Here is a 25,625-nt window from a genome sequence, read left to right as displayed (position 1 = left end):
TAGGTTACCCATAATCCATCAGAACTACCATCAAGAGTAGACCAGGCACCCCCCCCCCCCCCTCATAATTTTGGTCTTCCAGACAGTACATGTCTACATTACTTAATAGATTTTTCTGTTTTTAAGATGTTAGAATCTTTTCTACTCTTGGCACAAGGCCTGAAATTGGGGGCTGGGGGGCTAGTCGATTAGATTGACTCCAGTACACAACTGGTACTTAATTTTTTGACCCCGAAAGGATGAAAGACAAAGTCAACCTCGGTGGAATTTGAATTCAGAATGTGAAGACAGATGAAATAGCGCTAAGCATTTCGCCCAGAGTGCTAATGTTTCTTATTTCTTTATTGCCCACAGGGGGCTAAACACAGAGAGGACAAACAAGGACAGACAAAGGGGTTAAGTCGATTACATTGACCCCAGTGCATAACTGGTACTTAATTTATTGATCCCGAAAGGATGAAAGGCAAAGTTGACCTTGGCAGAATTTGAACTCAGGATGTAAGAGCAGATGAAATACCGCTAAGCATTTCGCCCAGAGTGGTAACGTTTCTGCCAGCTCGCTGCCTTTTAAGATATTAGAATGTAAATGCAAAAAAGTTTGGTTGTCATTTCTGACAGCTTGAGCAATCATGTACAGGATTCATTGTTGGCTCAGCAAATCTAACAGTCATGAAGTGAATAGCATAGCATTAGGAAGTGGTGATGTGTTGATTGGATGGTTAATACCTAACACACGCATTTCTCACATTAACTTTATCTTTCATATATTCTTTTCTTATTTTGAGGGATGGGTCTCTTATATTTTGGGGTAGTTGTAGTTTACAGATGTGTGTAGATACATGTTCTCGAGTGAATTTGTTAGATTCTGGCCATAAATTAGGCAGGTAGGGAACCAACAAGATATAACCCAGCTGGAAAGTTGATGTTGCAAGAAAACTGGAGAGGTAGGTGAATTGCACTGCAAGCTATTTTGGCTTTCATGCATTCTTTTCTTTCTATGTCACCAAAAATAAGAATCAGTAGTGGTGCCGTCAGACCCTTCTGTAGGGAGAAAGATGTTATCACGTGTGTTCAGAAGATCAAGGTGGTGGCCAGGCTGCAAGCCATTGAAGATCCAGCAGGTCTCATGGCTCTGCTTTGGCACTGTACCTCATAATGAATGAAGCAGACCAACTGGATGTAAAAAAAAAAAATAAAATAAAAAAAAAAAAATTGAATGGCACTTAAAGGAAACATTCACAGAAGAGACATACTGCACCTGCCAAGTTAGGAAAGATGGGGTGGATCGGAGAACAAGTGGATGTATATGTAGCAGTAATTCGTAGGTTGGCCATGCTCTCTGGAATTATGAGGGAAGGCTTGGAAAAAGCAGTACAGTTGTCATTTGTGAATGGTTTCTCTGATGAGATATTGGTGCAGCTGCAACAGCTGTCAGGCAGCAAGAAGATGTCTATGAGCAAACTTATCATTCAAGCCCATATGTCAATGCAAAACACCAGGCAGAATGCAGTGGCGATGGCAGCTACAGAAGCTTAGAGAGTCAGGTGGTGATTGATAAGCAACAAGAAGAGAAGAGCCTCTGACCATTTGGAGATCAGTGTTTTAGGTATCAGGGACTGCACATGGCAAGGGATTGTGAAGAGTTGAAGCCTGAACCCATTTGCCACCGGTGCAAGCAGACAGGACATATCACTAGAAATTGCAGAGTAGTTACTGCCTCTCTAACTTCCCTGCAGACAAGTAGAGGCATACATATAGTTGAGGCCTTTGTTGGGGGGAAAGTGTTCAAAACCCTCATGGACATGGGCTGTACAATGGCTTTAGCGACGCCAAAGGTGGCTAAAAAGTGGGATGGGACGAATAGTGTAAGAGCAATTGATGACAGAGATATTAGTTGTAGAGGAAGCAGTGAAGTGGAGATGACAGTGTGGGGAACAAAACTAAGACTGTGATCAATCATGTGGTGGATGGAGTTTATGTAACGATGGGCACGGACATGATCAATCACCTAGGAGGAGTCATAGTTTAGTGAAGATGAGGTTACATTTGGTGGTGCAGGACACCATGCGGTATAAGTTTGCAACAAGAGAATGTGTAAAGCTCCAGAGAGAACTGTATTGCATACACCATTGTAGATAAGGCTTTTCAGGCTGTGTTAGATGGTCAGCAGTGGATAATTGAGTGGTGCTGAAAAGGGGAGCCCCTGGTCTTGAAGAATAGGGTAAGCAGTTATCAACATAACCAGAAAGAAGATGCCATGAGTGAGTTTTGAGTGAGAGGTGGAGGGAGGGATGGAAAAGAGCATTTTAATCCCTCGGAAGGAGGAAGTAAAGAGCAGAGTGTTGCTGCTAGTAGCAGTGGTGCAGCCAATGAAAAGCAAAGTCAGGCTAGTACTGAACTTTTTGGGAGCTGTATTGTGTCACATGAGTGGTGAAATTACCGATGTCTGCAAAGAGACATTGCAAGAATGGAGATGGATGATAAGGGCGGGCATGATTGTTGACTTGAAGATGGCATATCTGAAGCTGCATATAAGTGAAAAGTTACCAGAAAAAATCTACTGGTAAGAAATAAGGGCCAGGCATAATGTCTGACCAGGTTGGGTTTCAGGCTGAATTCAGCACCGAAGATCATGGTCTTCAAGTCTATACTGGGAAAGGTAGACAAAGTAAAAAAGACCACCAGTCACTATATTGATGACATCTTCGTAGAAGAGATCATGGTGTTGGCAGCAAAGGTCATAGGTCAGCCAAAGAAGTTTGGGCTAACCACCAGAGGTGATGGTTGGAGGGGGTCAAACTGCAAAGAAACAAGATGTTAGGGAGACTAGTAGGTTACTATCCAATTGCGGGTGGCTTTGAGCAGTGTGTAGCTATATCAAGACATGAGCAGACATGTTAAGCTGGGGATGGAGGACAAAGCAAGAGAGAGAGGATGGTGGTATGATGCAGGAGTTCCTAGAGAGGGTAGGAGCAGAAAACCTAGTAAGAGGAAGCTGGTGTGTATCCAAATTAGAGAATGGGACCATATGGTGTGATACTAGCAGCCTAGTGATAGAGGTTATTCTGGATGGTGGTGTCAAGGTGGAGGATGCTACCTGGCTCAGGCAAACTAACGATTGCAATCACATTAATGTGACCAAATTGAATGCAGAGCTGAAGAGAATGAATCTGGTCCTGAGATGGGGGCTGCGTACTATCAAAATGAAAACTGATTTAGCTACTGTACTTGGATGGATGGGATCAGTGATCACTGATGAGAGGAGGGTACATACAAATGGGGTGGCAGAGATGTTAATAAAGTGCCACCTAGGAATTCTGGGAGAGCTGGCTGCCAAATTTGGTTTAAAAGGAATAAGGCAGATATTCTAACCAGGGTGAAGAAAACCCAGTTGGCAGTGCCAGGGGATTTGGAGTTGATGTGACACACTAATGGCAGGGACATATCTCTTGATGGTCAATTGCAGACCAAGGTAGATGGTGGTGTGGAAGAAAATAAATATGGAGGGGGCGGGGGGGGGGGGCAGATGAAGTTGCACAAATCCTGAATGAGATATTCCTGGAGCAGATACTTGTGGATGAATTGCTTACGGACAATGACACTGCATTCCACTAGGAGGTGCTGAAGGAAATGCTTGATAAGTGGAACAGGAACTGCTTCTTCAGAACGGTGTAGAGATTAAATGGAAATGGGATTTTGGAGAGACACCACTGCATGATTATGGTAGAGAGAGGACACATTTCACTACTCGAGGAAGTATTCTAGTATATATCACAGAGAGCAATATTCAGACATCTATGCATGGTATCAGCAACCTGTGGACAAAAGAGTTCCTGCCTTTGTGCAGATAGATGAAGTCTATGGGAAAAGAAATAATAACAGCTGTTAATTCTTGAAATAGTGTGTCAGTGGATGGGAAGCCACAACATGTCCTGGATGTCTGCAGGATCATCAATTCTTCAGATGACAAAGAAGGATGTGAACAGTGCTTCACCTCTACAGAACTCAGAGCAGGTGAATAGCAAATTTTGACAGGATCTTTGAGATCAGAGGGATGTGTGAGAATGAGGTGAACCAGAAGTAAAGGGTCAGTGGCATCAATGGATGAGGGGCCTTATCAGAAGGTAAGAAGTGAAGGGGGTCACATGAGCAGGAGCAGGACCTGCATGAGTCACTTTTGCTTTGGGTTGGTCATGGTGAATGGATGTGTAGACTAAAGGGAATTTGCTGTTATGTTCTGGATAACAGCAAATTCCCTATCTGGAGAGTTGATGCTGGAGGGGTAGGTGAATTGCACTTTGTTCCTACAAGATAAAAGGCAAAGGCAACTCTGCCAGAATTTGAACTCTGAATGTAAAGACAGACTAAATGCTGCTAAGCATTTTGTTCACTGTATTAATGACTCTTCTAGCTTGCCACCTTATCTTTAATAATATTGGTTTCAAATTTTGGCATAAGGGCCAAAATTTTGGGGAACTAAGTCGATTATATCAGTGCTCTGCAACCCTTTATTCACTTGTGGTACACTTATATTCCATTCAAAATTCAGCAGCACACCTGAACTAAAAATATAACTAAAAGTATAGGGAAAAAAAATTATATTCAGGTTACACTGTGGCACAGCTAGCATCGTCTCATGGCACATCAGTGTACCATGGCATACCAGTTGCAGGGCACAGGGTTATAGTGACCTCAGTGCTCAATTGATACTTATTTTATCGACTCCCAAAAAAGGTTGACAAAGTCAATGCTAAACACTTTATCCAGTGTGCTTATGGTTCTGCCAGCTCGCCACCGTATTATTTTGTGTTATATTCTTTTCTACACAAGGCTGAAATTTTTGGGGAGGGAGCCAATTGATTAGATCGACCCCATTACACAACCGATACTTAATTTATTGACCATGAAAGGATGAACAGCATAGTCGATCTCGGCAGAATTTCAACTCAGACTGTAAAAACAGATGAAATACCGCTAAGCATTTTGTCCAGCATGCTAACATTTCTTATTTCTTTATTGCCCACATGGGGTTAAACATAGAGGGGACAAACAAAGAGACCAAGTTGATTACATCAACTCCAGTGCGTAACTGGTACTTAATTTATCGACCCCGAAAGGATGAAAGGCAAAGTCGACCTTGGCAGAATTTGAACTCAGAACATAGCGGCAGACGAAATACCGCTAAGCATTTCACCCAGCGTGCTAACGTTTCTGCCAGCTCACTCCCTTATCTTGTTATATTGACAACATTCTATTGTATTTAAAGAACAATGGTTGGAAACTGATGCAGACTGCAACATTGATAAATTAAGATTTATTAGCAAGGTTCCAGACCTACCCTTGGATATTTTAATTCTGACAATTTTGTAGAGTTCTTCTGTAATATTGATTTCTTTCATTGGTTCAGGCCATAAATTGTAGGGTAGGGATTTAGTTAATTAAATCAACTTCAATATATAAACGGGTTATACATTATAGGAACAGACATGGCTGCAGTCTAATGACTGAAACAAGTAAAAGATAAAGATTTATTTGCTGAGGTGGTGTGGGTGATGTTTGACTGTAGAGTGGCATAACTGAAACCTATGTAATATACAGTTCTATATTTAAGAGATGAGGAATTATGTACATTATTTACATTTTGACAGATATTTGTCCTCATCTTGTTTGTTGTTAACACAACATTTCGGCTGATATACCCTCCAGCCTTCTTCAGGTGTCTTGGGGAAATTTCGAACCTGGGTTCTCATTCCTAAGGTATTATTTGATGTTATTATTATAGTTCGGGTCACTGCTTGGAATCGAACTTGGGGTTAGTAGCCTGCGCTCTTAACCCCAAGATTCCGAGTTTGATTCCAAGCTGTGACCTGAATAATAATAATAATAATATCGAAAAATACCTTAGGAATGAGAACCCAGGTTCGAAATTTCCCCAAGACACCTGAAGAAGGCTGGAGGGTATATCAGCTGAAACGTTGTGTCAACAACAAACAAGATGAGGACAAATATCCGTTGAATGTAAATATTGTCTATGTAATATATCTTTCACTTGTTTCAGTCACTGGACTGCAGCCATGCTGGAGTACTACCTTGAAGAATTTCAGTCAAACAAATCAACCCCATTATTTTTATGTTTTGCAAAATCTGGTACTTATGCTATCAGTCACTTTTTTTTTGTCAGATTGCAAATTTATGGGGATAAAAACAAAACTAACACTGGTTGTCAAGAAGTGGTGATGATGGTGACAAACACAAACACACACAATGGGCTTCTTTTAATTTCCATCTACCAAATCCATTCAGATGGTTTTTGTCAGCCTAGGGATACTGCAGAAGATACTTGCCTAAGGTGCAACATAATGAGATATTCTTTCATTCTTTTACTTGTTTCATACATTTAATTGTGGCCATGCTGGAGCACCGCCTTTAGTTGAACAAATCAACCCCAGGACTTAGAATAAGTACTAGGCTTACAAAGACTATCGGCTACTTTTGCTGCACTGCTAAGTTACAGGGACATAAACACACCAGCATTGGTTATCAAGCAATGGAGGTGAACAAACACAGAAATACATAAATATATATGCTGGGCTTCTTTCAGTTGCCATCTACCAAATCCATTCACAAGGTTTTGGTCAGTCCAAGGCTATAGTAGAAGACACTTGTCCAGTGGGACTGAGCCTGGGACCATGTGGTTGGGAAGCAAGCTTCTTATCACACAGCCACACATAATTTTTACTTAAATCTCATGGTGCTACTTTAAAAGGCAGTCTACTGCAGTATCTGTACTTTATGCTGTGAAATGACCTGATCTGGGTTAGGATTAGGGCTTAAGGTTAGACTGCATGCTGAAGTGTAAATGGCCAGGTAGATTACACACTGAAGTGGCATCAATCTCTTTATTTTCTGACTTCACACAACTTCCCCACTGGTACAGGTGCATGTCTTTATTTTTCAAGTCAAGTGATGAGCTTGATGCCATTCATGTTCCAGATATCTGTGCAGGTGACATGAAAAAGACACTTTGCCGGGGGCACGAAAAAGACCCTTGTGTTAGGGACACATAAAAGACACCTGTGCTAGGGACACGAAAAGACACCTGTACTGGGGACATGAAAAAGACACCTGTGCTGGGGACACGAAAAAGACCCCTGTGCTGGGGACACGAAAAAGACACCGGTGTTGGTGACATGCAAAAGAAACCTGTGCTGGTGACACAAAAAAAGAGTACACACTGTAAAGTGGTTGGTGTTAGGAAGGGTATCCGGTTATAGACACCAAGCCAAAACAGATGATTGGAGCCTGGTGCAGCTCTCCAGCTTACCAGTTCCAGTCAAACCATCTAACGAATATTAAATGTTTAATATTTGTGGCAATTTGAGATTCTGTGTTCTAGTGTTTAAACAAGCAGAGTTTTTTTTAAATGATTTTAAAATACTTTACAAAGTAAACATGAGATAAAAACAATAGTTTATTAATTAAAAAGATTTTTATAATTACATTTTAACAATTGGTTTTGAAAAAAAGAAACAAAACATATGGTTGTTAAAAACTTGTTATTCTCAAATTTGCAATAAAATGCTTGTAGTACACATAAAAAAACAAACAAACAAAAAAATAATGACCAGTTCTTATACAATATATTACAAAGGCATAAGGCCTTGAAAGAGTCAACATGATATGTCTTCACTAAGGATGAATGATTAAAAATGTAAATGAAATTGTTTCAAGTTGAAATTGAAACAAGTTGAAGAGTTGGGAACCATCACACTACAATGATAGTTTATTTACATATGAATGAAGAATGACTTTTTTTTTTAGGGTTTAGAAATGAAACTGTTATAGTGAGATGATTTTTCCCAACAGCATGTTAATTAAATGACACACCCATAGTTAAGAACAGAAATTTACCTAATCATTTTTGACTACCATACCTCTTTATTCCATTAGTCTTTCAACTTTAACTTAAGCACAATAACTAAAAAAAAAAAGTTTAAAATCATCAATAGATGAAAAGTTTAACCAATCTACATTATAAATTCTAATGTATATTTTTTTCCTCTTCTAAATTATGAGTAAAAAAGATTTTTAGTATACGTCATTAGATGAGGAATGGTTAACTTTATTGTCGCATCCACTTCCTATTCTCTTTTGTAGTAAGACCCTTCTGCTTTTTGTTTTAATCAGTCACGCCCTCCCACTTTAAATGATTGCCAAGTCTTATATTCTTTCTCCAGAGAGAGCAAAAATGCTTCTCTTAGCTGGAGTCTGAGCATTTGGCACGTTTTCTATGCAAAGGAAAAGAATATTAAATAAAAGGCAAATTATAGATTGAAAAAAAAATAATCATTAAATTATAAATATTGATTTTATCATTGAATGGAGAATAGATAAAACAAGAGATGAAGTTTGCTGAACTAGATATGGTAATGTCACATATTATCACTTGCATCATGTATATCAATTATCCTATGGCAAAAACTATTAAAAGTGACCCTTAGTGGAAATGAAGCTTTTTTGTATTTAATTTTTTTCTTTTTTTTTACACAGATCACAGTTAAATTATGCATGTTTTATGCTACTGGGAAACACTCTGACCCCAATTTGCTTTTCTGTAAGGAATCAGTTTCCCTGAGAAATCAATTTGACATTGCCCTCGTAGAATTTTTGGTTGATATGTGTCTTCTTCAGAATCCAGTGTGTCGTTTTCACATGCATTGGGAGGAGATTTTACCAAGTTGCTGTTCTTGTCTTGGTTGCTCAATAAGGCTCCAGCAAAGAGAATCATTTTTGTTCTTTCTGGAAGAAAGAAAGAAAGAAAGAAAGAAAGAGAATATAAGACTTGGCAATCATTTACAGGGGAAGGGGATGGCTGATTAAAAGCAAAAAGGGTCTCATTACAAAAGAGAATAAGAAGCAAATGCAACAATATAATTAGCCACTCTTCATTTAATGACATCTTGTTCTTGACCGAGGATATGACTTATCTCTTAGCAAGCCACTCATATTTTTTCTATCTTTTACTTGTTTCATTTATTTGTCTGTGGCCATGCTGGGACAGCACCCAGAAGAATGAATTGACCACAGTACCTTTTTTTTAAACAGGTACTTATTCTATTGATCCTTTTACTGAACTGCTAAGTGATAATGAGGATATTCATGCTTATGCAAATGTCGCTGCACAAATTCCATGGGTTGCTTGCGAGTTGTATGAAGTTTTATGCTGCTTAACTTTCCAAGACATTTAGTAATCAATAGTATAATGAAGGTGAATGTGCATGAGCTAGTAGTTATTGTGTTGCGCTCATGACCTAGCAATCATGGGTTCAATTTCCAGACCAGGCAGCACATTGTATTCTCGAGCAAAACACTTGTACTGGAGAAGGTTCACATGCAAACTGCCTGTGTGACTATAACTACAAATATTCTTTTCTTATTTCTTTATTGCCCACAAGGGGCTAAACATAGAGGGGACAAACAAGGACAGACAGAGGGATTAAGTCGTCAATTCTTTTCTACTCTAGGCACAAGGCCCTAAAAAAAATTTTTTTGGGGGGGGAAGGGCAGTCGATTGGATCGACCTCATTACGCAACTGGTACTTAATCTATCAACCCCGAAAGGATGAAAGGCAAAGTTGACCTCAGCACGTAAAGAGAGACAAAATACCGCTAAGCATTTTGCTTGGCATGCTAACGTTTCTTATTTCTTTACTGCCCATAAGGGGCTACACACAGAGGGGACAAACAAGGACAGACAAATGGATTAAGTCGATTATATCGACCCCAGTGCGTAACTGGTACTTATTTAATTGACCCTGAAAGGATGAAAGGCAATGTCGACCTCGGTGGAATTTGAACTCAGAATGTAGCAGCAGATGAAATACCGCTAAGTATTTCGCCCGGCATGCTAACGTTTCTGCCAGCTTGCCACATTACTATAACAGCAAATATTATTTATAAAAGGACTTTAAATTTTCTTAGTTCCTAAGGACTTTTTCATTATATTTCTCCTGCTTTTTTTGCTTATTTTTTAATGGTATAGTTGGAGAATACTGTAAATCTGATGTAACAAAAGTCTTTATTAACATTCAACATCTGTTTTCCATGCTGATATGGGTTTGATGGTTTAACAGGAAATGGCCTGCTGAAGAGCAGGTTCCACATGTTTTGGCATGGTTTCTAAAATTGGATGCCCTTCCTAATGCCAACTACTTTACTGGGTGCTTTTTACAGCACCAGCACCCACGACCCTGCAAGGTTAGGAATACTCAGCTGGAGAGGGATGCAGAGGACACCCTGTATGCAAGGACAACTATACTTTTACTTAGCTTGACGTGTCTTTTAAAGCACAGCAAACTGTCAGGAGTCTCAGCATCCGGTCATCCCCTCTGAGTCCCAATGCCTGTAGATCCTTTCTCACCACTTCGTCTCATGTTTTCCTGAGTCTACCCCTTTTACATGTTCCCTCTACAATTATAAATCAATACCTCTTGATGCAACTTATTTTCATTCATACATTACATGGCCATACCAGCACAGTCTTCTCTCTTGCATGCTATATCTAATGCTGTGCACACCCAGTTTTTCTCTCAAATCACTTACACTCAGGTGAATATGATATTACAAATCTAGCGGAGTGTACTGGTTTCATGTCTTTCAAGTCTTTGCATATCCTCAGTAGTCACAGCCCAGGCACCATACAATCTGCCTTTCACTCTGAGGGAGAGGCCCTTTGTTACTAACAGAGGTAGTAGCTTTTTGAATTTCACCCAGCCTATTCTTATTTGAGCAGCTATGCTTTCGGAACAAGCTCCTCCACTACTAACTCAGTCACCTAAGTAATGGAAACTGTACTACTTCTAAGGATCCCCGCTGACATTTGAGGGAGTCTATTTTTTGTATATTCTTGGTGCTTAATGTACCTGCACATCTGCCACATGTAAAGACTACTTTCTCGGTTAGTCTTCCAGTGATACCGCTGCATCTTGTACGTGTCCACAGCTTGCACCAGGTAACTTTATGGAGTTTCTTACAACACCTTTTCTACATATCAAGCAGGGCCATTATCCTGAAGTATGAAGTAAAGCTGTTAAAGTTTTAACCTCCAGTCTCTGTTAATCTTATTTTCAGGTGGGATCTTTTCCTCTTTTTCCATTTTTCACACTATTAACATGTAACTACCAACAAGTCAAGAAACGAAAATGTCAAAAAATATTTGTTTGTCCCTGTACCCAAGGTACTCACAACAGTATATATAATATGATCCCACGAGGGTATGTGGCTGCACTAGAAATAACAACCAATAAATTACAACATATCAGAGACAACAAGAATCAGTTGGTAAAGTTCACACAATTGCAGTTTCGCACCTCACCTTGAAAAATGTTTGTTTGTTTTTTTTGTTACAAAAGCGTACTTTCTATGTTCATTTGACTAAACTATAGATAAACTGTTGTTTTGACATTGTTAAAATCCCTGTATTTTTCCATGTAGATTTTTAAAAAGTTTCTAAAAAGTTCAAAATTTTTTTTTTTGGGGGGGGGAGGTAAAATTTTGAAAACGTGTTTATGTTGCATATTCGTAATCTCCAACATCTAAAACCTAGGAATCCGAAAAAAAATTTTCAAAAAAAAAAAAAAAAAAAGCATTTTTCAAGGTGTAGTGCTTTAATGAAAGTTTCACACTTCAATATACAACAATACATTAAAAATCGAAAGTGAAACGACAATATTAAATATGCGATCTACAATTTATACATAAGCGAGGCGATACAATGCCAAAAGTGATAAAACGCATTTGTTCCAAATCGCTGAGCCCCTTGTTCAACTGCCACATCTCTGCAAAACTGCCTCCAATCTGCAAGTGTGCTCGCTTTTTACTTCCAACTCTTTCATTATAGTTTGATAACTTGTTGGACGAACTTTTCCACTTCCTTCAGCCCACATGTATGTCAGTCCAAATGTTTGCTAAAGCTCAAGTTTTGATTTTTCGAAGAACAATGACTTTCTGATGTTAACTTTTCTACATTCACGATAAAGAAAACATTTCCCATAAATATTTTTGAAATACGGCGGACTGCACCCCCTTTGGGATTTATTTTTTTACGGGAACACTATATCGATGGCGGAGATTCCGAACCTGCCCCCATCCCAAAAGCATTTCAAAATTTACCCCCCACCATTTCTTAAATTTTCACTTTTTAAAAAGATTTTTGGGGGAGAAATACGTAGAAAAATATGGAGATTATGATTCCGAAAAAAAAAAAATCTAAAATTTCCATTTTTCAAAAAAACAAAGTAAATAAACACCCCTCCCCATCGCCCTATGACAAAAAGTTAAATTAAAGTGTTTTCTCGACTAATAGGGTCTTTTGGATTAAAAGAGGTATGTAAAAGTTAGATTTTTTGCGCGCACACACACAACAAAAGGGCATTAAAAAATTTTTTTTTTCTTTTTTGGTAATTCGTAGTTAGAAAGTTGATACTCAGTTTGGCTGTTGTTTCTAGCTTGTCAGATTTCCGGTTGGGGCGTACTGAAATTTGAAGATTTTGAGAACCCAAAAACGTTTTCATTCTTTGCCCCTCTGGCAAAGAAAAAAGACGATGGGGGAATTTCACTTTTTGTCATAGGGTGGAGGGGAGGGTGTTTATAGTTTTGTTGAAAAATTGGAATTTTACAATTTTTTAGAATCATAATCTCCGTATTTTTCTACGTATTTCGCCAAAAAATATTTCTAAAATAAGTGAAAAATGAAGAAATTGGGGGTGGGTTTAGGTTTTGAAATTTTTTCTTAGGTAATTCGTATTAAAATTTTGAAAACCTGTTTCTAGCACGTCAGGTTTTCTGTTTAGATACTTTTTGCGTCTGCTATTTTATAATTCTATGTATGCGTGAAAGATAGGTAGAGAAAACACTGTAATTTCACTTCTTGTCATAAGGTGGAGGAGGGGGGGGTTATTTATTTTTTTGAAAAATTGAAATTTTACTATTTTTTTTTTCAGAATCACAATCTCCGTATTTTTTACGTATTTCGCCCCACGAATTTTTTTTTAAAAAGTGAAAATTTAAGAAGTTTGAGGGTGGGGGTGCAGATTCGGAATTTCTGCCCTCAACATAGTGTGTTCCTCTGTAAAAAAAAAAAAAAAATCCAAAAAGGCGATCATTCCACTTTTGTTGCATTTGAACCTAGCTCCTATTTCCGTTAGATCTATGCAAGAAAAAACTTTCTCGTCTGGAAAACCCATGACAGTACTTTAAATAAATTTAAAAATTGCTATAGGCTTCAAGAAGTTTCACTGAAAATCTACGCATGTGGTGCCCAAAAGGGTTGTTTAATTCGTTTGACGCGTGCGCAAACGAATTTAACCCTTTTGGTCATCACATGCGTCGATTTTCATTGAAAACCTCTCGAAGCTTATAAGGACTTTTAAATTTATTTAAAGTATTGTCATGGGTTTTCCCTACGAGAATGATCATAGGCCTGTTCTATCATTGTTAACCTGTGGCTAAACATCAAAACAACTGAAAGACAGCTTTCAGTGGTCCTTCAACTGTCAGAAATACCAGCCATCACTACTGTCTGTCTTAAATAAAGGCAATGTAACCAGAGATTCTCTAAAAAGAGGAGATGGCCACGACTGAAATGCTTTTGATTATTGGCCTGATCTGGGTTAAAAAATAACACCGATATATCCCACGAACAAACGAGAAAGTCTGAACGTGGACGTCCGAACTTAGCAAGCAAATTTCGTTTAAGATCACACTGGGAAACAATGTAGTTTCAGATACCCAAGAAAAATAAAAGAAAAGAAAGGGTGATTACAGGTCGAATACTCTTGGTTGGAGGTCTGTTCGATCACAGTTGATTGAGTATGAACAACAAACTATATATTCAAAGATAGTATGAATGAATAAAACAAAAATAACAAACAAAATTGGATGGCCACAGATAGAAGGTTTTTCATCAGATCTGCTCACAACACGGCAGCATATCAACAGATAATTTACAATAAATGTACACGATAAAAAAAGTAAACAAGTTGACTGCGGTAGAGATGGACTATATGTAATCTGAACCTTCCCCCCCCCCCTTATTTATTAATGTTTTTTACGGAATCCCACGTTTTAGGCTATGGAGATTCCGATTCTGAAAAAAAAATGTTTTGAAAAATTTCAATCCCCCCACCAAGCAGGCTATTTACATGCTAGAAATAACAGCCAAATCTCACAAAACTAGTGTTAGGGTTAGGTTTAGGGTTAGGGTTAGGGTTACATATACTCCATCTCCACCAAATTAGCACTGACAGACCATTATTCTTTTTAGTGTTTATATTCGATGTCTGATGTTTTGAATGCTAAAAAAACAAAATGGTTGTAATTTGTTGTCATTTTAAGCGATATCTAGTTTAAAGAACTCACCATAAACTCCTTCCATGTTCCCAGAAACACCATTATTCACTTCTTTCACACCAACATGTATTTTCTTTTGGATGGGAGGTTCAAAAAAAGGGCAGCTACGTTTACCCATTGTACACAAAAAAACCGCGCGAAACACAACAGCGAAAGTGTTGTTACATAAAGCTATTTACTGCGTTGGTAGGGAAATGTCGTCACACGAAAATAGACCGATGAAAAATCCAACTTCAGAGGGCGTTAAATAATTAGTCTCTTCTAAAATGGAACCCAAACCAAAATATATGAGTGTAAAAATAAAAAAAATAAAGATTTTGCAGAGAGCCAATATTAGACGTAATCACCGATTACGATGAGACTTTGCATGACGGGAAACAAATTGTTCAGATTCCGAGCATACAGGTCTCTAAAAGATTTATTTATTTATTTATTTGTTTATATATTTATTTATAAGTGCTTTCTTTTTTAATAACTGTTTTTTCTCTTGAAAATAATTAATGAAGCGCTCCAAGTGTAATTACAACTCATTTAATTAAACTTGACAGTTCCCCTCCCTCCCAGCTAATCGTTTAAGAAGCTACCTCGCTACCCACATATAGTTGTGGTTAGCTACGAAAAGGTAAACAGTCATCTGAGTTCTGTCTGGTTAAGTACATGAATATTTTTATTAATATATCGTCGACTACAAGTAAAGGATCTATTCCATTTGAAGTGGATAAGCAACCAGACGATGTCACTGATTTCAGTACATAATATTTGTATCAGCAAATCGTTTCTTCTTTTTTTTTTTCGTTGTATTTTATAAAGTTGCTTGAGAGGGGAGTTGAAGCAATCTCCATACTCTTATTCTTTTGTTTGTCATTTGACCGCGGCCATGCTGGAGCAAATCGACATAAGGACTTATTCTTTGTATGCCTAGTATATCGGTGTCTTTTGCCGAACCGCTAAGTTACGGGGGACGAATACAGACAAACACACACACACACACACACACATGCACATACACACACACATACACGACGGGCTTCTTTCAGTTTCCGTATACCAAATTCACTCACAACGCTTTGGTCGGCCCGAGGCTCTAGTGGAAGACACTTGCAAAAAGTGCCACGCAATGGGACTGAAATGGGACTGTAGTAAGCAAGCTGCTTACTACACAGCCACACCTGCGCCTGTGTTAGCAGTAGTTTAGCTTGAGAGGAAAAACATATTTTCCAAAAGCGACGCCTTTTCAACAGTTTATTAACACCTTAGTTCACCTGAGCGATAAAGGAAGAATTTTGTTATTTGTTACTCCTTGATTTAAATCTTGGAAGATCCTCTTGAACTTAATATTTTAGTCAACTTAATATTTTAGTCAACTAATGTCTCAATGTTTTGAACTCTCTTGTGATGTGTTGTTCACCGCCGACTGACCCTCGTGCTTCACTGAATGCCTTATGTCCACCGCGGCACTTCCGGTGGGATCCACAGGCCCCACTTCCGATAGGACATGCCATTCCCTCACTTCCGATCCTTCCCTACAACACGCCCTCCTGATCTGAAGATCATTCAACCAATCTGCCCATGCCCTCTTCTCAACCCCGACCACACACCTTAACTTATCTCGTAATCAGCCAACTAGCGAGGAAGGCACCGCTCCCTCTGTGACCGCTGTGGGACTTCAGGACTGACCTCAATTCCTGGTATGTTGCTACCGGCTTCGTCCTCTTGTCCATTACTGTTGGCCTCATCATCCGTCGCAGTGATGATCCGGCACACATGCAAAACATGTCGTGGCATGCCATCTACGGATACGTTGTTCCTCAAATTCGCAGAGGTTATTGTCCTCTTTTCTCACTGATGTGCACCGCACATTTGGGGACTTAACCCAGACTTCTCCGACCTGCACAAAGGCACGCTCTCTCTCTTCTGCGGGACGCGGTGATGCAGTGCATGGATGCCTCTACTTGTACTTGAATATTTCCCTGTGTGGCACTGACTCCTTAGCCTGTCCCATCCTGGGTGACATATACCAAAAAGCGGCCTCAATTGGTTAGATGTGGCCCCTCACTGCTATGGTCTTGATGGTACAATGATGCCTCTCCACAACCCCATTGCCACTTGGCCAGTATGCCGCCCCGAAGAAACAGCTCACATGCCACTTGTTGAGCATTTCCCCCAACACCTCCGAGTGAAACACAGTGCCATTGTCCACAAGCAGCTCATCCACAGGGCCTCATTCTAGGAATACCTCATTCAGTATTCTTATGATTTTCTCCCCAGTCCCCGTCTTCATCTCCCTCCATATGGCCAACCACCCCAGTCCGCAGTCGGCCATCGAGAGATATGTCCCATGCCGGTAGTGTGTCACATCCACTGCCAGTTGTTTCCAGTAGTGTTCCACTGGAATGCTTCTTGCTTCATGCAGACCTGGAGCGGGGTCAATGGACCTGTCAGTGGCACCTGTCGCAGCTCCCAACTACTGTTTGCACACTCTGCCTAGTCACATCAGAGTCATCTTTCCTGGCTATGAACAGGGTCCAGCCCACCCCCATGTGATGCATGGTATACAATCTCCTGAGCTCCGAGTCACTCAGTCGACACACCGCAGCTACTCCTTGCTCTAGATCCTCTGGCACCTGCAACCAGGCTTTCTTTACTCTAGTCAGGACGTCCACTCTATTCCTCTCTGAGGGCACAAAAACCACACTCAGCATCAGGTCAAACTTGGCAGCTAGCTCACCCAGAATCCCCAGACGGCGTTTTATCAGCATCTCTGCACCCCCTTTGGTTTGCACCCTCTGCTCACCTGTGATCACTGATCCCACCCACCTAAGTACAGTGGCCGAATCAGTCCAGATCTTGATGGTATACAGCCCCCACCTCAGGGCCAGGTTCAGCCCTTTCAGTATGGCATCCAGCTCCACCACATTGATGTGGTTACAGTCATCCTTCTTTCTAAGCCAGGCCGCATCCTCCACCATGACACCTCCAATTTCCAGGACAACTCCCGTTACTATGCTGCTGGCATCACACCACACGATCCCCTTCTTTAATTTGGGCACATACCAGTTTCCTCTTGCTGGGTCCTCTACAGTCATTCTCTCCAAGACTCCTTGCATCATGGCAGTTGTCTTCTCACTCATGTTGTCACTCCACCTCACTCCTTCAGCTCACCTCTTGATGAAGCTGCATGCTGTCCGAAGCCATCCTGCAATTGTGTAGTGTCCCAGCAGCTTCCTACACACAAAACAGTTCCCGCCATCTTGTCTTTGAGCCCAGTTCTTGGATTTCATTCCCCCTCCAAAACACCAACACACCAGCCTTGTCTTTCCATAGCTTGAGTCCCAGTGTAGCTCCTCTTTCCATTGCCTCCGGTGGTTTGGCAGTTAGCCCAAAACTCTTCAGGTGGCTTATGACCTCCTTTGCCAACACTATGTTCTCATCCACCAGGATGTCATCAATATAGGAATTGGTGGCTCTTTTCACTTTGTCAGCCTTTCCCAGGATGGTCCTGTGAATTGTCACCATAATCTTCGGTACTGAATTCAGCCCGAATCCCAGCCTGGTCAGACATTACATCCATCTCTTATACCTTACCAGCTGATATTTCCACAGTCTCTCAGCCACATGCAGCTGCAAGTATGCCAACTTCAAGTTGATGATTCTGGAACCCCTGTCATCTGCCTCCACTCTCTCAAGGTTTCACTACAAATGTCTGTAGCTTCACTGCCTGTATGGCACAATACGTGGTCATTCAGCTCCCGGAAATCCAATACTGGCCTGACTTTATGTTTCGTTGGCTGCACCACTGCCATCAGTGGTAGCACTCCAGTCTTCACTTCCTCCTTCAAAGGGATTAGAATGCCCTCCTTGATCCACCGGTCCACCTCTCCCTCAAACTTGCTTCTGGGAGCAGCCTACTGCATTTTTCAATGTCGGAGAATCTCCCTTCCGGTGCCATTCCACTGTCCACTGCCAGCCATTGAACATAGCTCGAAAATCTTTGTCTGTGATGGTATGTGCAGCATATTTTTCTTCGCAGCTCTCACCACTCTCCTGTCGTGAACTCACAGCACATAGCGCCCCTGCATCACTGAACACTACACTGGCTTCATTGACCATAACACCTCCCAAGTGTCCATCCCTATCACAACATTGATCCCGTCCACTACACGATCAATTACAATAGCCCGCAACCTCAATCTTGTTCCTCATACCACCATTTCTACATCACTACTTCCTTTGCACTCAATTACCATACCGTCAACAACCCTTACACTACTCACTCCACTCCATTCTTCTACCACTTCTGGAGTCATTAGGGTTGTTGAGCAGCTCGTGTCCACGAGGGCTTGTGACACCTTTCCGTTCACCACGACTTCTACTACTGGCAACGACTGTAAACGCGCCTCTATTCCTTTGATGGGACAACTACCGGTGCAGTAGTCTCGCTTGGACTGTTTCCCTGCACACATTCACTAGCAATGTGGCTTATCTGTCTGTATTGATAGCAAATCACTCCAGGCCTGGGTTTCCTGCAGTCCCTCACCATGTGCGAACCCTGACACCAAAAACACTGCCCTTTGAAGGGTTACGCACGTTCCTTGTTCGACCCTTCTCTTTGTTCATCCTCTTCTTGGTGTTGCAGTCGCTGCCAAAGGTGTCATCCTGCAACACAAGACAATGGCTCTGGCCCGAGAGATTACCTCTCCCATTGCCATAGAGTGAATATTCAGCAGCATTTGCAGCTCAACCGATACGTAGTCAGGAAATCCTGTTGCAAAGGCTAATTTTACGGTTTATTCTAATGCGCCATCTCTGTACCCAACGAGTCTAGCCAATCTCCTGATTTCGTTGGCAAACACATCGACCTGTTCGCCCATCCACTTTGTTTACCCTAGTTGACTATATGCCATAAATGGCCCTTCTGTGATAGCCTCCATCAGCCGGCCTTCTATTTTTTCTGCATTCAACTTGTCCTTCTCTTCCATTTCCAGATATAGCGCCAATGCTGATCCATCAAGGTACAGCGGCTATAAAACCTGCTAGATCATCTATACCTTGGAGTCTTGCCACCAACTTAATTTTTTGCAGCCAAGCGGTCACATCTCCCTCGCCACAAAATGGCCTAACCGTCTCATTTGAAACACGGACCATACCCATCATTTTTTTTTTCTCGTTTGAGCCAAAATAGCTTGTGATGTAAAGGAAGAAGAAAAAAAGACAGAAGTGAATAGAGAATTATGGTAGTCTTACTTGTCGGTCCGGAGAAAGGGTCACTTTCAACATCCATGTGCCGTCACGATCTCCAAGGTTCACTCCGTGTCCACGTGCACTATCCAATGCTCTACCTTTTCACATGTCTGCTCTGATGTGCTGTTCGCCGCTGACTGACCCTCAGGCTTCACTGAATGCCACATGTTCACTGTGGCACTTTTGGCGGGATCCACAGGACATGCCTACTCCCTCACTTCTGATCCTTCCCTACAACACAGCCTGGCTCATAACACCACATGATGATTGCAAAGATCAAGGTTAAGGTTCCATTTGGGTACAAATAAAAACAATTTTTTAGTAACTTTGTTTAGATGTTTGTTGAAAATTGTACATTACTAGAACATTATCCATTATAGGAAGGCGGTGCAAGTTGAGCCAGTTTTTAAACTAGGCATGTTAGGATTAAAATTACTGATGATCTTGCAGAAATGAGTATCTTAGTTTCAAATTTAATCCTTAAGAAATATTTGTAGCTATTTCTAACTTTCTCTCCCCACACTGAAAGTCACTGTGACCTTTGAAAAAAATGAATGTCAACTGGTTCTCTTGGATCAACTTGCTCGGAATGTGGGGTAAGTTGATCCAACCTCTTGGGTAAGTTGTATGACATAAGGATAAGTTGATCAGTGTCTCGAATAAAGATAACTGAGATGCAAAGCCATTGTTCTGCCTGAAAAATATAATGTTATAACAACAATGTTGAATGAAATGATTATTTTGTGCTTACGATTATAGCAGTCTGTTAAAAACAAATCGAGGCATAAAAAACGTCAAAAATGCCAACAGTGATAAGAAAAAGTTATCCCAATTCAGTTGCCACAATTTCAAGTCACAATTAGATGAAAAGTGTCTCAAATGCACCCAGAAATGCCAACAGTCAGATTGTGACAACTGAGACACAATATCTTGCTTAACTCTGCCGGCTTCATCATTTTGATATGGAAATAGATGTCAGAAATCAAATCAATTAAGCTGCCACACTGACAACTTACAGTTGAACACAAGCTGGCCAGAACAGCTGACAAACATGCCAACACTCTTAGGCTATGGCAGCTTATGCACAATGTTTTCCAGTTCAAAGCCTGCTTCATCTTTTGGATTTGGGACAAACACTGGGTTGTCAGCTCTACCTTTTCCAGCAACCTTTTGCAGGAAGACACCTTCAAGCTAAAATTCTTCTCCATTGAGTATATCAACCCAAGCCCTGTAATGCACAAATCATGATTTGCCAGCACATTTGACAACCACAAATGATATCCAGCACTGTATATGTTATATGTGTGTGAGTGAGTGAGTGAAAGAGAGATAGAGAGAGAGAGTGTGTGTGTGTGTGTGTGTGTGTGTGCATGTGTGTGCGTATGTGTGTGCACTTGTGTAATTGTGCGTATTTGTACTCTTGTCAAGACATCACTTGATGGTTGTATATGAGAAAAATTGTCATGCACGTGAGGTTGTTTGTTTCCAGTATTCTGTGAAAAACATGTCCAGCTGTGGGGAAATATTTTTTTCTACTCAAGGCACAAGGCCCAAAATTTTTGGAGGAGTGGGCCAGTCAATTAGATTAATCACAATGTGCAACTGGTACGTAATTTATCGACCCCTGAAAGGATGAAAGGCAAAATTCACCTCGGCGGAATTTGAACTCAGAAATACCGCTAAGCATTTTGCCCGGCATGCTAACGTTTCTTATTTCTTTATTGCCCACAAGGGGCTAAACATAGAGGGGACAAACAAGGACAGACAAAGGGATTAAGTCGATTACATCGACCCCAATGCTTAACTGATACTTAATTTATCAACCCTGAAAGGATGAAAGGCAAAGTCGACCTCAGAGGAATTTGAACTCAGAACGTAACGGCAGGCAAAATACTGCTAAGCATTTTGCTGGCATGCTAACGTTTCTGCCAGCTTTCCACCTTAGCTGTGGGGAAATATTAACCTTATTTGGACAGGATTGATGACAGGAAGGACATCCATCTGGCTGTAGAAAATCTGCCTCAACAAATTCCATCTGACCCATGTAAGCATGGAAAACTGGACATTAAGTAATGGCGGTGATGATGATTGAGCTAAGGGAAATAACTGAAATGAGCTAATGGCATGGATGAAGAATATGAATTTGAATAATGATGTAAAAAAAAAAATAAACAGGGCCAAATAAATAATAAACTAGAGAATTCATAAACCATTTGAATTCTTTGGTTTTTGGCAGAATTGTTAGCATGCTGGGCAAAATGCTTAACAGTATTTTGTCTGTCTTTTTATGTTCTGGGCTCAAATTCCACTAAGGTCAGCTTTGCCCTTCATCATTTCAGTGTCAATGAAATAATTACCAGTTATGTACTGGGATTGATATAATCAATTAGCCCCTCCCCAAAAATTCCAGGCCTTGTGTCTTTAATAGAAAGGATTATTATTTTTATTTTCAATAACCCCTGTGATTATGTACAAATAAAATGTGAAAGATTATTAGTTAAATGCTGCAAGACAGCAAACCACTCGTGCTGGGCGGCAACAGCTTCAAGGTAAAGCCTTTTGTCATTCTGTATTGCTTTGCATAGAAAGATTATTAAATTACACTTATTTATTTATGTATATATTTCACACTTTGACATTATTTCATAACTTTTGCTTTTATATTTAGTGTTAGCATCAGCAAAGAAGAAAACAGCTGAAAAATATATAAATCTTTTGCTGTTAAGTAACATCTTGTTTCTTCTTATAGGAATTACATTTTGAGAATTAGTCATGGGGATATTGAGCTGGCAGAATTGTTACTGCTCCAGACAAAATGCTTAGTGGCATTTCTTCCACCTTTATGTTTGGAGTTCAAATTCTGCCAAGGCTAACTTTGTCTTTCATCCTTTCAGGGTAGATAAAATAACGTACTTGTAAAGTACTGGGGTTGATGTAATCAACTATCTCCCTCCCCCAAAACTTCAGGCCCTGTGCCTATAGTAGAAAGGATTTCTTATGCTATAGTTTTTTTTTCTATATTTTTTTTCCTTAATTAAAGAATCTTGAAGAATAAGATGTCTTCACTACCAGTAGTGACTTGTTTAGGCAAGGGCATGGCTGTATGATAAGAAACTTGCTTCCTAATCATATGGTTTTGGGTTTGCCCTCATTGTATGGCACCGTGGACAGGTGTCTTCTACTTTAACCCTGGGCCAACCAAAGCCTTGTGTGTGTATTTGATAGACAGAAACTAAAAGTAGCTAATCATATATATTGTTATGCCTCATGCAACCTTCTGATACCACTAACAGGCTCCAATAGTCTGTATCTGATAGCTCAGAAGACCGTAGGTGAACTCAGCAAATTAACTTGTTTAGAGCGGAAGAAGCAGTAGTCAAAGAAGTCAGGAGAGTTGAAAATAACAAACAAAACTGTTGAGTTTAACCAAAATAAAAGAACTTTAATTAAGAGGCAAATAAACATTTATGGAATAAATAGACAGTTTTTTAGAGAGTTTTTAGAGAGTTCTTTCATTTATCTCAAATGTGGAGACTTCTTTTGGTGAGCTCTTCTTTTGTTTACCAGTCTAATGATTTCATCATCATCATCATCAGTTGGACAGTTTGACTGGAGACTGGCAAGCCAGGTGGCTGCACCAGGCTCCAATCTGATCTAGCAGTGTTTCTACAGCTGGATGCCCTTCCTAACGCCAACCACTCCAAGAGTGTAGTGGGTGCTTTTACGTGCCATTGGCATGGGAGCCAGTCAGGCGGCACTGGCATTGGCCATGTTTGGATGGTGCTTTTATGTGCTACTGGCACAGGAGCCAGTCGGGGTGGGGAGATTGGCATTGACCATGTTTGGATGGTGCTTTTTACGTGCCATTGGCACAGGGAGCCATATATATATATTTTTTCTATCTTATTTTTTTTCCAACTGGATTCTGTTGTTAATTCTGAATTCATGGTACCATTCTGCATTCTTTATGTTGCCAAGTTCACACTATTTTCGCAGCAAGTTCAAGACCATCTACTATTCACATTAACCGCTGACACCAACTTCACACTCGACATCAAATATTGTGTCAACAGTTCCATACAAATTGTCCAGCATTATTTCACGTCCATTCCTCACATCAACTGCATGGCACCAACTACTACATAAAACCACTTACATCAGCTTCCATCATATCAGATGTCAATGTCACACAGTGTCTTCCAGCAGACACCATTTCTGCCTGTTCACGTCAGCTTCCAGCATGAACTACCTCGCCACAGGCAACAGTAGTCTTTATACTTTGCCCACACTGTAAAAGCACCCCAAATTCATACCACCTACACTTTAAACAGTCAGGTGGCCACAAAGAATTATTTTTTTTCACCTTCGAGTGCAAAACCAGAAAGTGGTGTTCTAATTCATATGTATATATATATATATATATATATATATATATATATATATATATATATATATATATATATATATATATATATGTGTGTGTGTGTGTGTGTGTGTGTGTGTGTGTGTGTGTATGTATGTGTCCTGTCCACACTTAAATAGGAAAATTTCTTACACACTCTACCACAACAAACCAAACTACCAAACTCTTCCCTTCCTCACATTTTCACTTCTTGCACTAGGCTTACCTCCCATTCCCCAGTCCCGTTCTCTTGGCCCTGTGCCACTGTATCATTGCTATCTGCTAGCTTCCAACCTGCATGTTCCACCCATGCCCTGTCTCACTGTATCACTGCATATGCCCAGCACTTTGCCATCATCTCTATCCTGCTGTCTCTCACTCTCTTTCTCACCTTCTGCACTTCCCTCAGGTTGGATAGCCATGTATTTACTTTGCAGCAGTGCACCTGTTTCTGTCTTCATTCCTTACAATGAAAAAACCCTTATGATGTAAATATGTTCATAATTCAAAAGACGATGAAATTAATAGGGAAAGTCTGAAGGCTGTTTTGCGTAAAATTATTAAGCGTATGTAAATTTCATCAGTCTAATTGGCTATCCAAATACTTATGCAAAACAACTTTTTGCGCTGCCCTGATTATACATAGCAGGGTAATCCCTTTTCGCAGGAGCTAGGACGGCAATTTCTGATGAAGAAATTGCTGGCGATCTGTTGCTACACAGTTTTGCCAGAATTCTATCAGATTGGGCAGAAGATGTTGATGCACCATTTTGCATTATGTTCAAAGTAGTTTCTGGAATGTGGTGAATTGCTGCAGTCTGTTGCTGTCATTTTAAACCGGTTGCTGTCTTTCACCCAGCAAACTCTCTTCTTTGGAGGCATAATCTATGTATATATTAAACAGAACAACAAAAGTTATAATAGATGGCAGGGTCGGTACTTTTCACATATCTATAATTTTTCAGATTAACACCCGCACGATTACCCAACCCTAATCCTAAACCTAATTCTAACACTAACCCTAACCGTAACCGTAACCGTAACCCTAAACCCTAACCCCTAACCCTGACCCTAAAACCCTAACCCTAACACCCTAGGGAAAATCGTGGTATATTTACAAAACATTGACGAACATGAGTTATATTTTACTGAATGATTGTGTACTTGCACGTGTATACGTCTGAGAGAGCGAGAGAGGAAGAAGTAGAGAGAGGGGGAGAAAGGAATAGAGGTAGTTAAAAGTTTTCTTATGACGGCTTCTCTTCACTGCCTATTACTTCATTAGAAATATATGGATGCACTTACGCACATAATAGAGAAAAATGAAACAAATATGGACGACTTGCTCCGAAACACTACCGAGTGGGGAACACTTCTCAAAAATAACCTGCAGTTGTTTCCTACAAAATTCCTACGTGCTCGAAATGTACATACATCAAGGTATATTTGTAGAAAATTTCACGAGAAAAAATATTTTCATTTTTCTGGAAGTTAAGAGGAATTTAAGTGGAATTTCCGAAAATTGTCCCCCACCCCCTCCGAAAACACTTTCAACGAAAATTTTTGTATGTTT

At 40.2% G+C, this 25,625-nt stretch overlaps 1 protein-coding gene and 1 long non-coding RNA gene across 2 annotated transcripts; one reads left to right on the top strand and one right to left on the bottom strand.

Annotated features, from left to right (window-relative positions):
- Window positions 1–7,453: 7,453 nt before the first annotated feature.
- LOC106867509 (uncharacterized) lies at window positions 7,454–14,778 on the bottom strand. The gene is made up of 2 exons (XM_014912395.3): window positions 14,419–14,778; window positions 7,454–8,799 (listed from the first exon to the last, which is right to left on the bottom strand). Exons 1-2 carry the CDS (start codon window positions 14,525–14,527, stop codon window positions 8,579–8,581), a joined length of 330 nt encoding a protein of 109 aa, XP_014767881.1. The 5' UTR covers window positions 14,528–14,778; the 3' UTR covers window positions 7,454–8,578.
- Window positions 14,726–22,269, top strand: LOC128249622 (uncharacterized). The gene is made up of 2 exons (XR_008265740.2): window positions 14,726–14,814; window positions 19,395–22,269. It is a non-coding gene; the product is annotated as an uncharacterized LOC128249622 (long non-coding RNA).
- Window positions 22,270–25,625: the final 3,356 nt, after the last annotated feature.

The sequence above is a fragment of the Octopus bimaculoides genome, chromosome Z (assembly GCF_046866305.1).
Source record: "Octopus bimaculoides isolate indiv1 chromosome Z, ASM4686630v1, whole genome shotgun sequence".
Classification (NCBI taxonomy): Eukaryota; Metazoa; Mollusca; class Cephalopoda; order Octopoda; family Octopodidae; genus Octopus; species Octopus bimaculoides.
The sequence above is the reverse complement of the archived record's forward strand: the minus strand, read 5'-3'. Positions and strand labels throughout refer to the sequence as shown.

Excerpts from the sequence above, each read along its gene's own strand:
- LOC106867509 (XM_014912395.3), bottom strand. The coding sequence starts at position 14,527 with ATGGGTAAACGTAGCTGCCCTTTTTTTGAACCTCCCATCCAAAAGAAA. Across the intron at positions 8,800-14,418 it reads GAACATGGAAGGAGTTTATG|AAAGAACAAAAATGATTCTC; the intron begins GTGAGTTCTTTA and ends TCTTTCTTCCAG.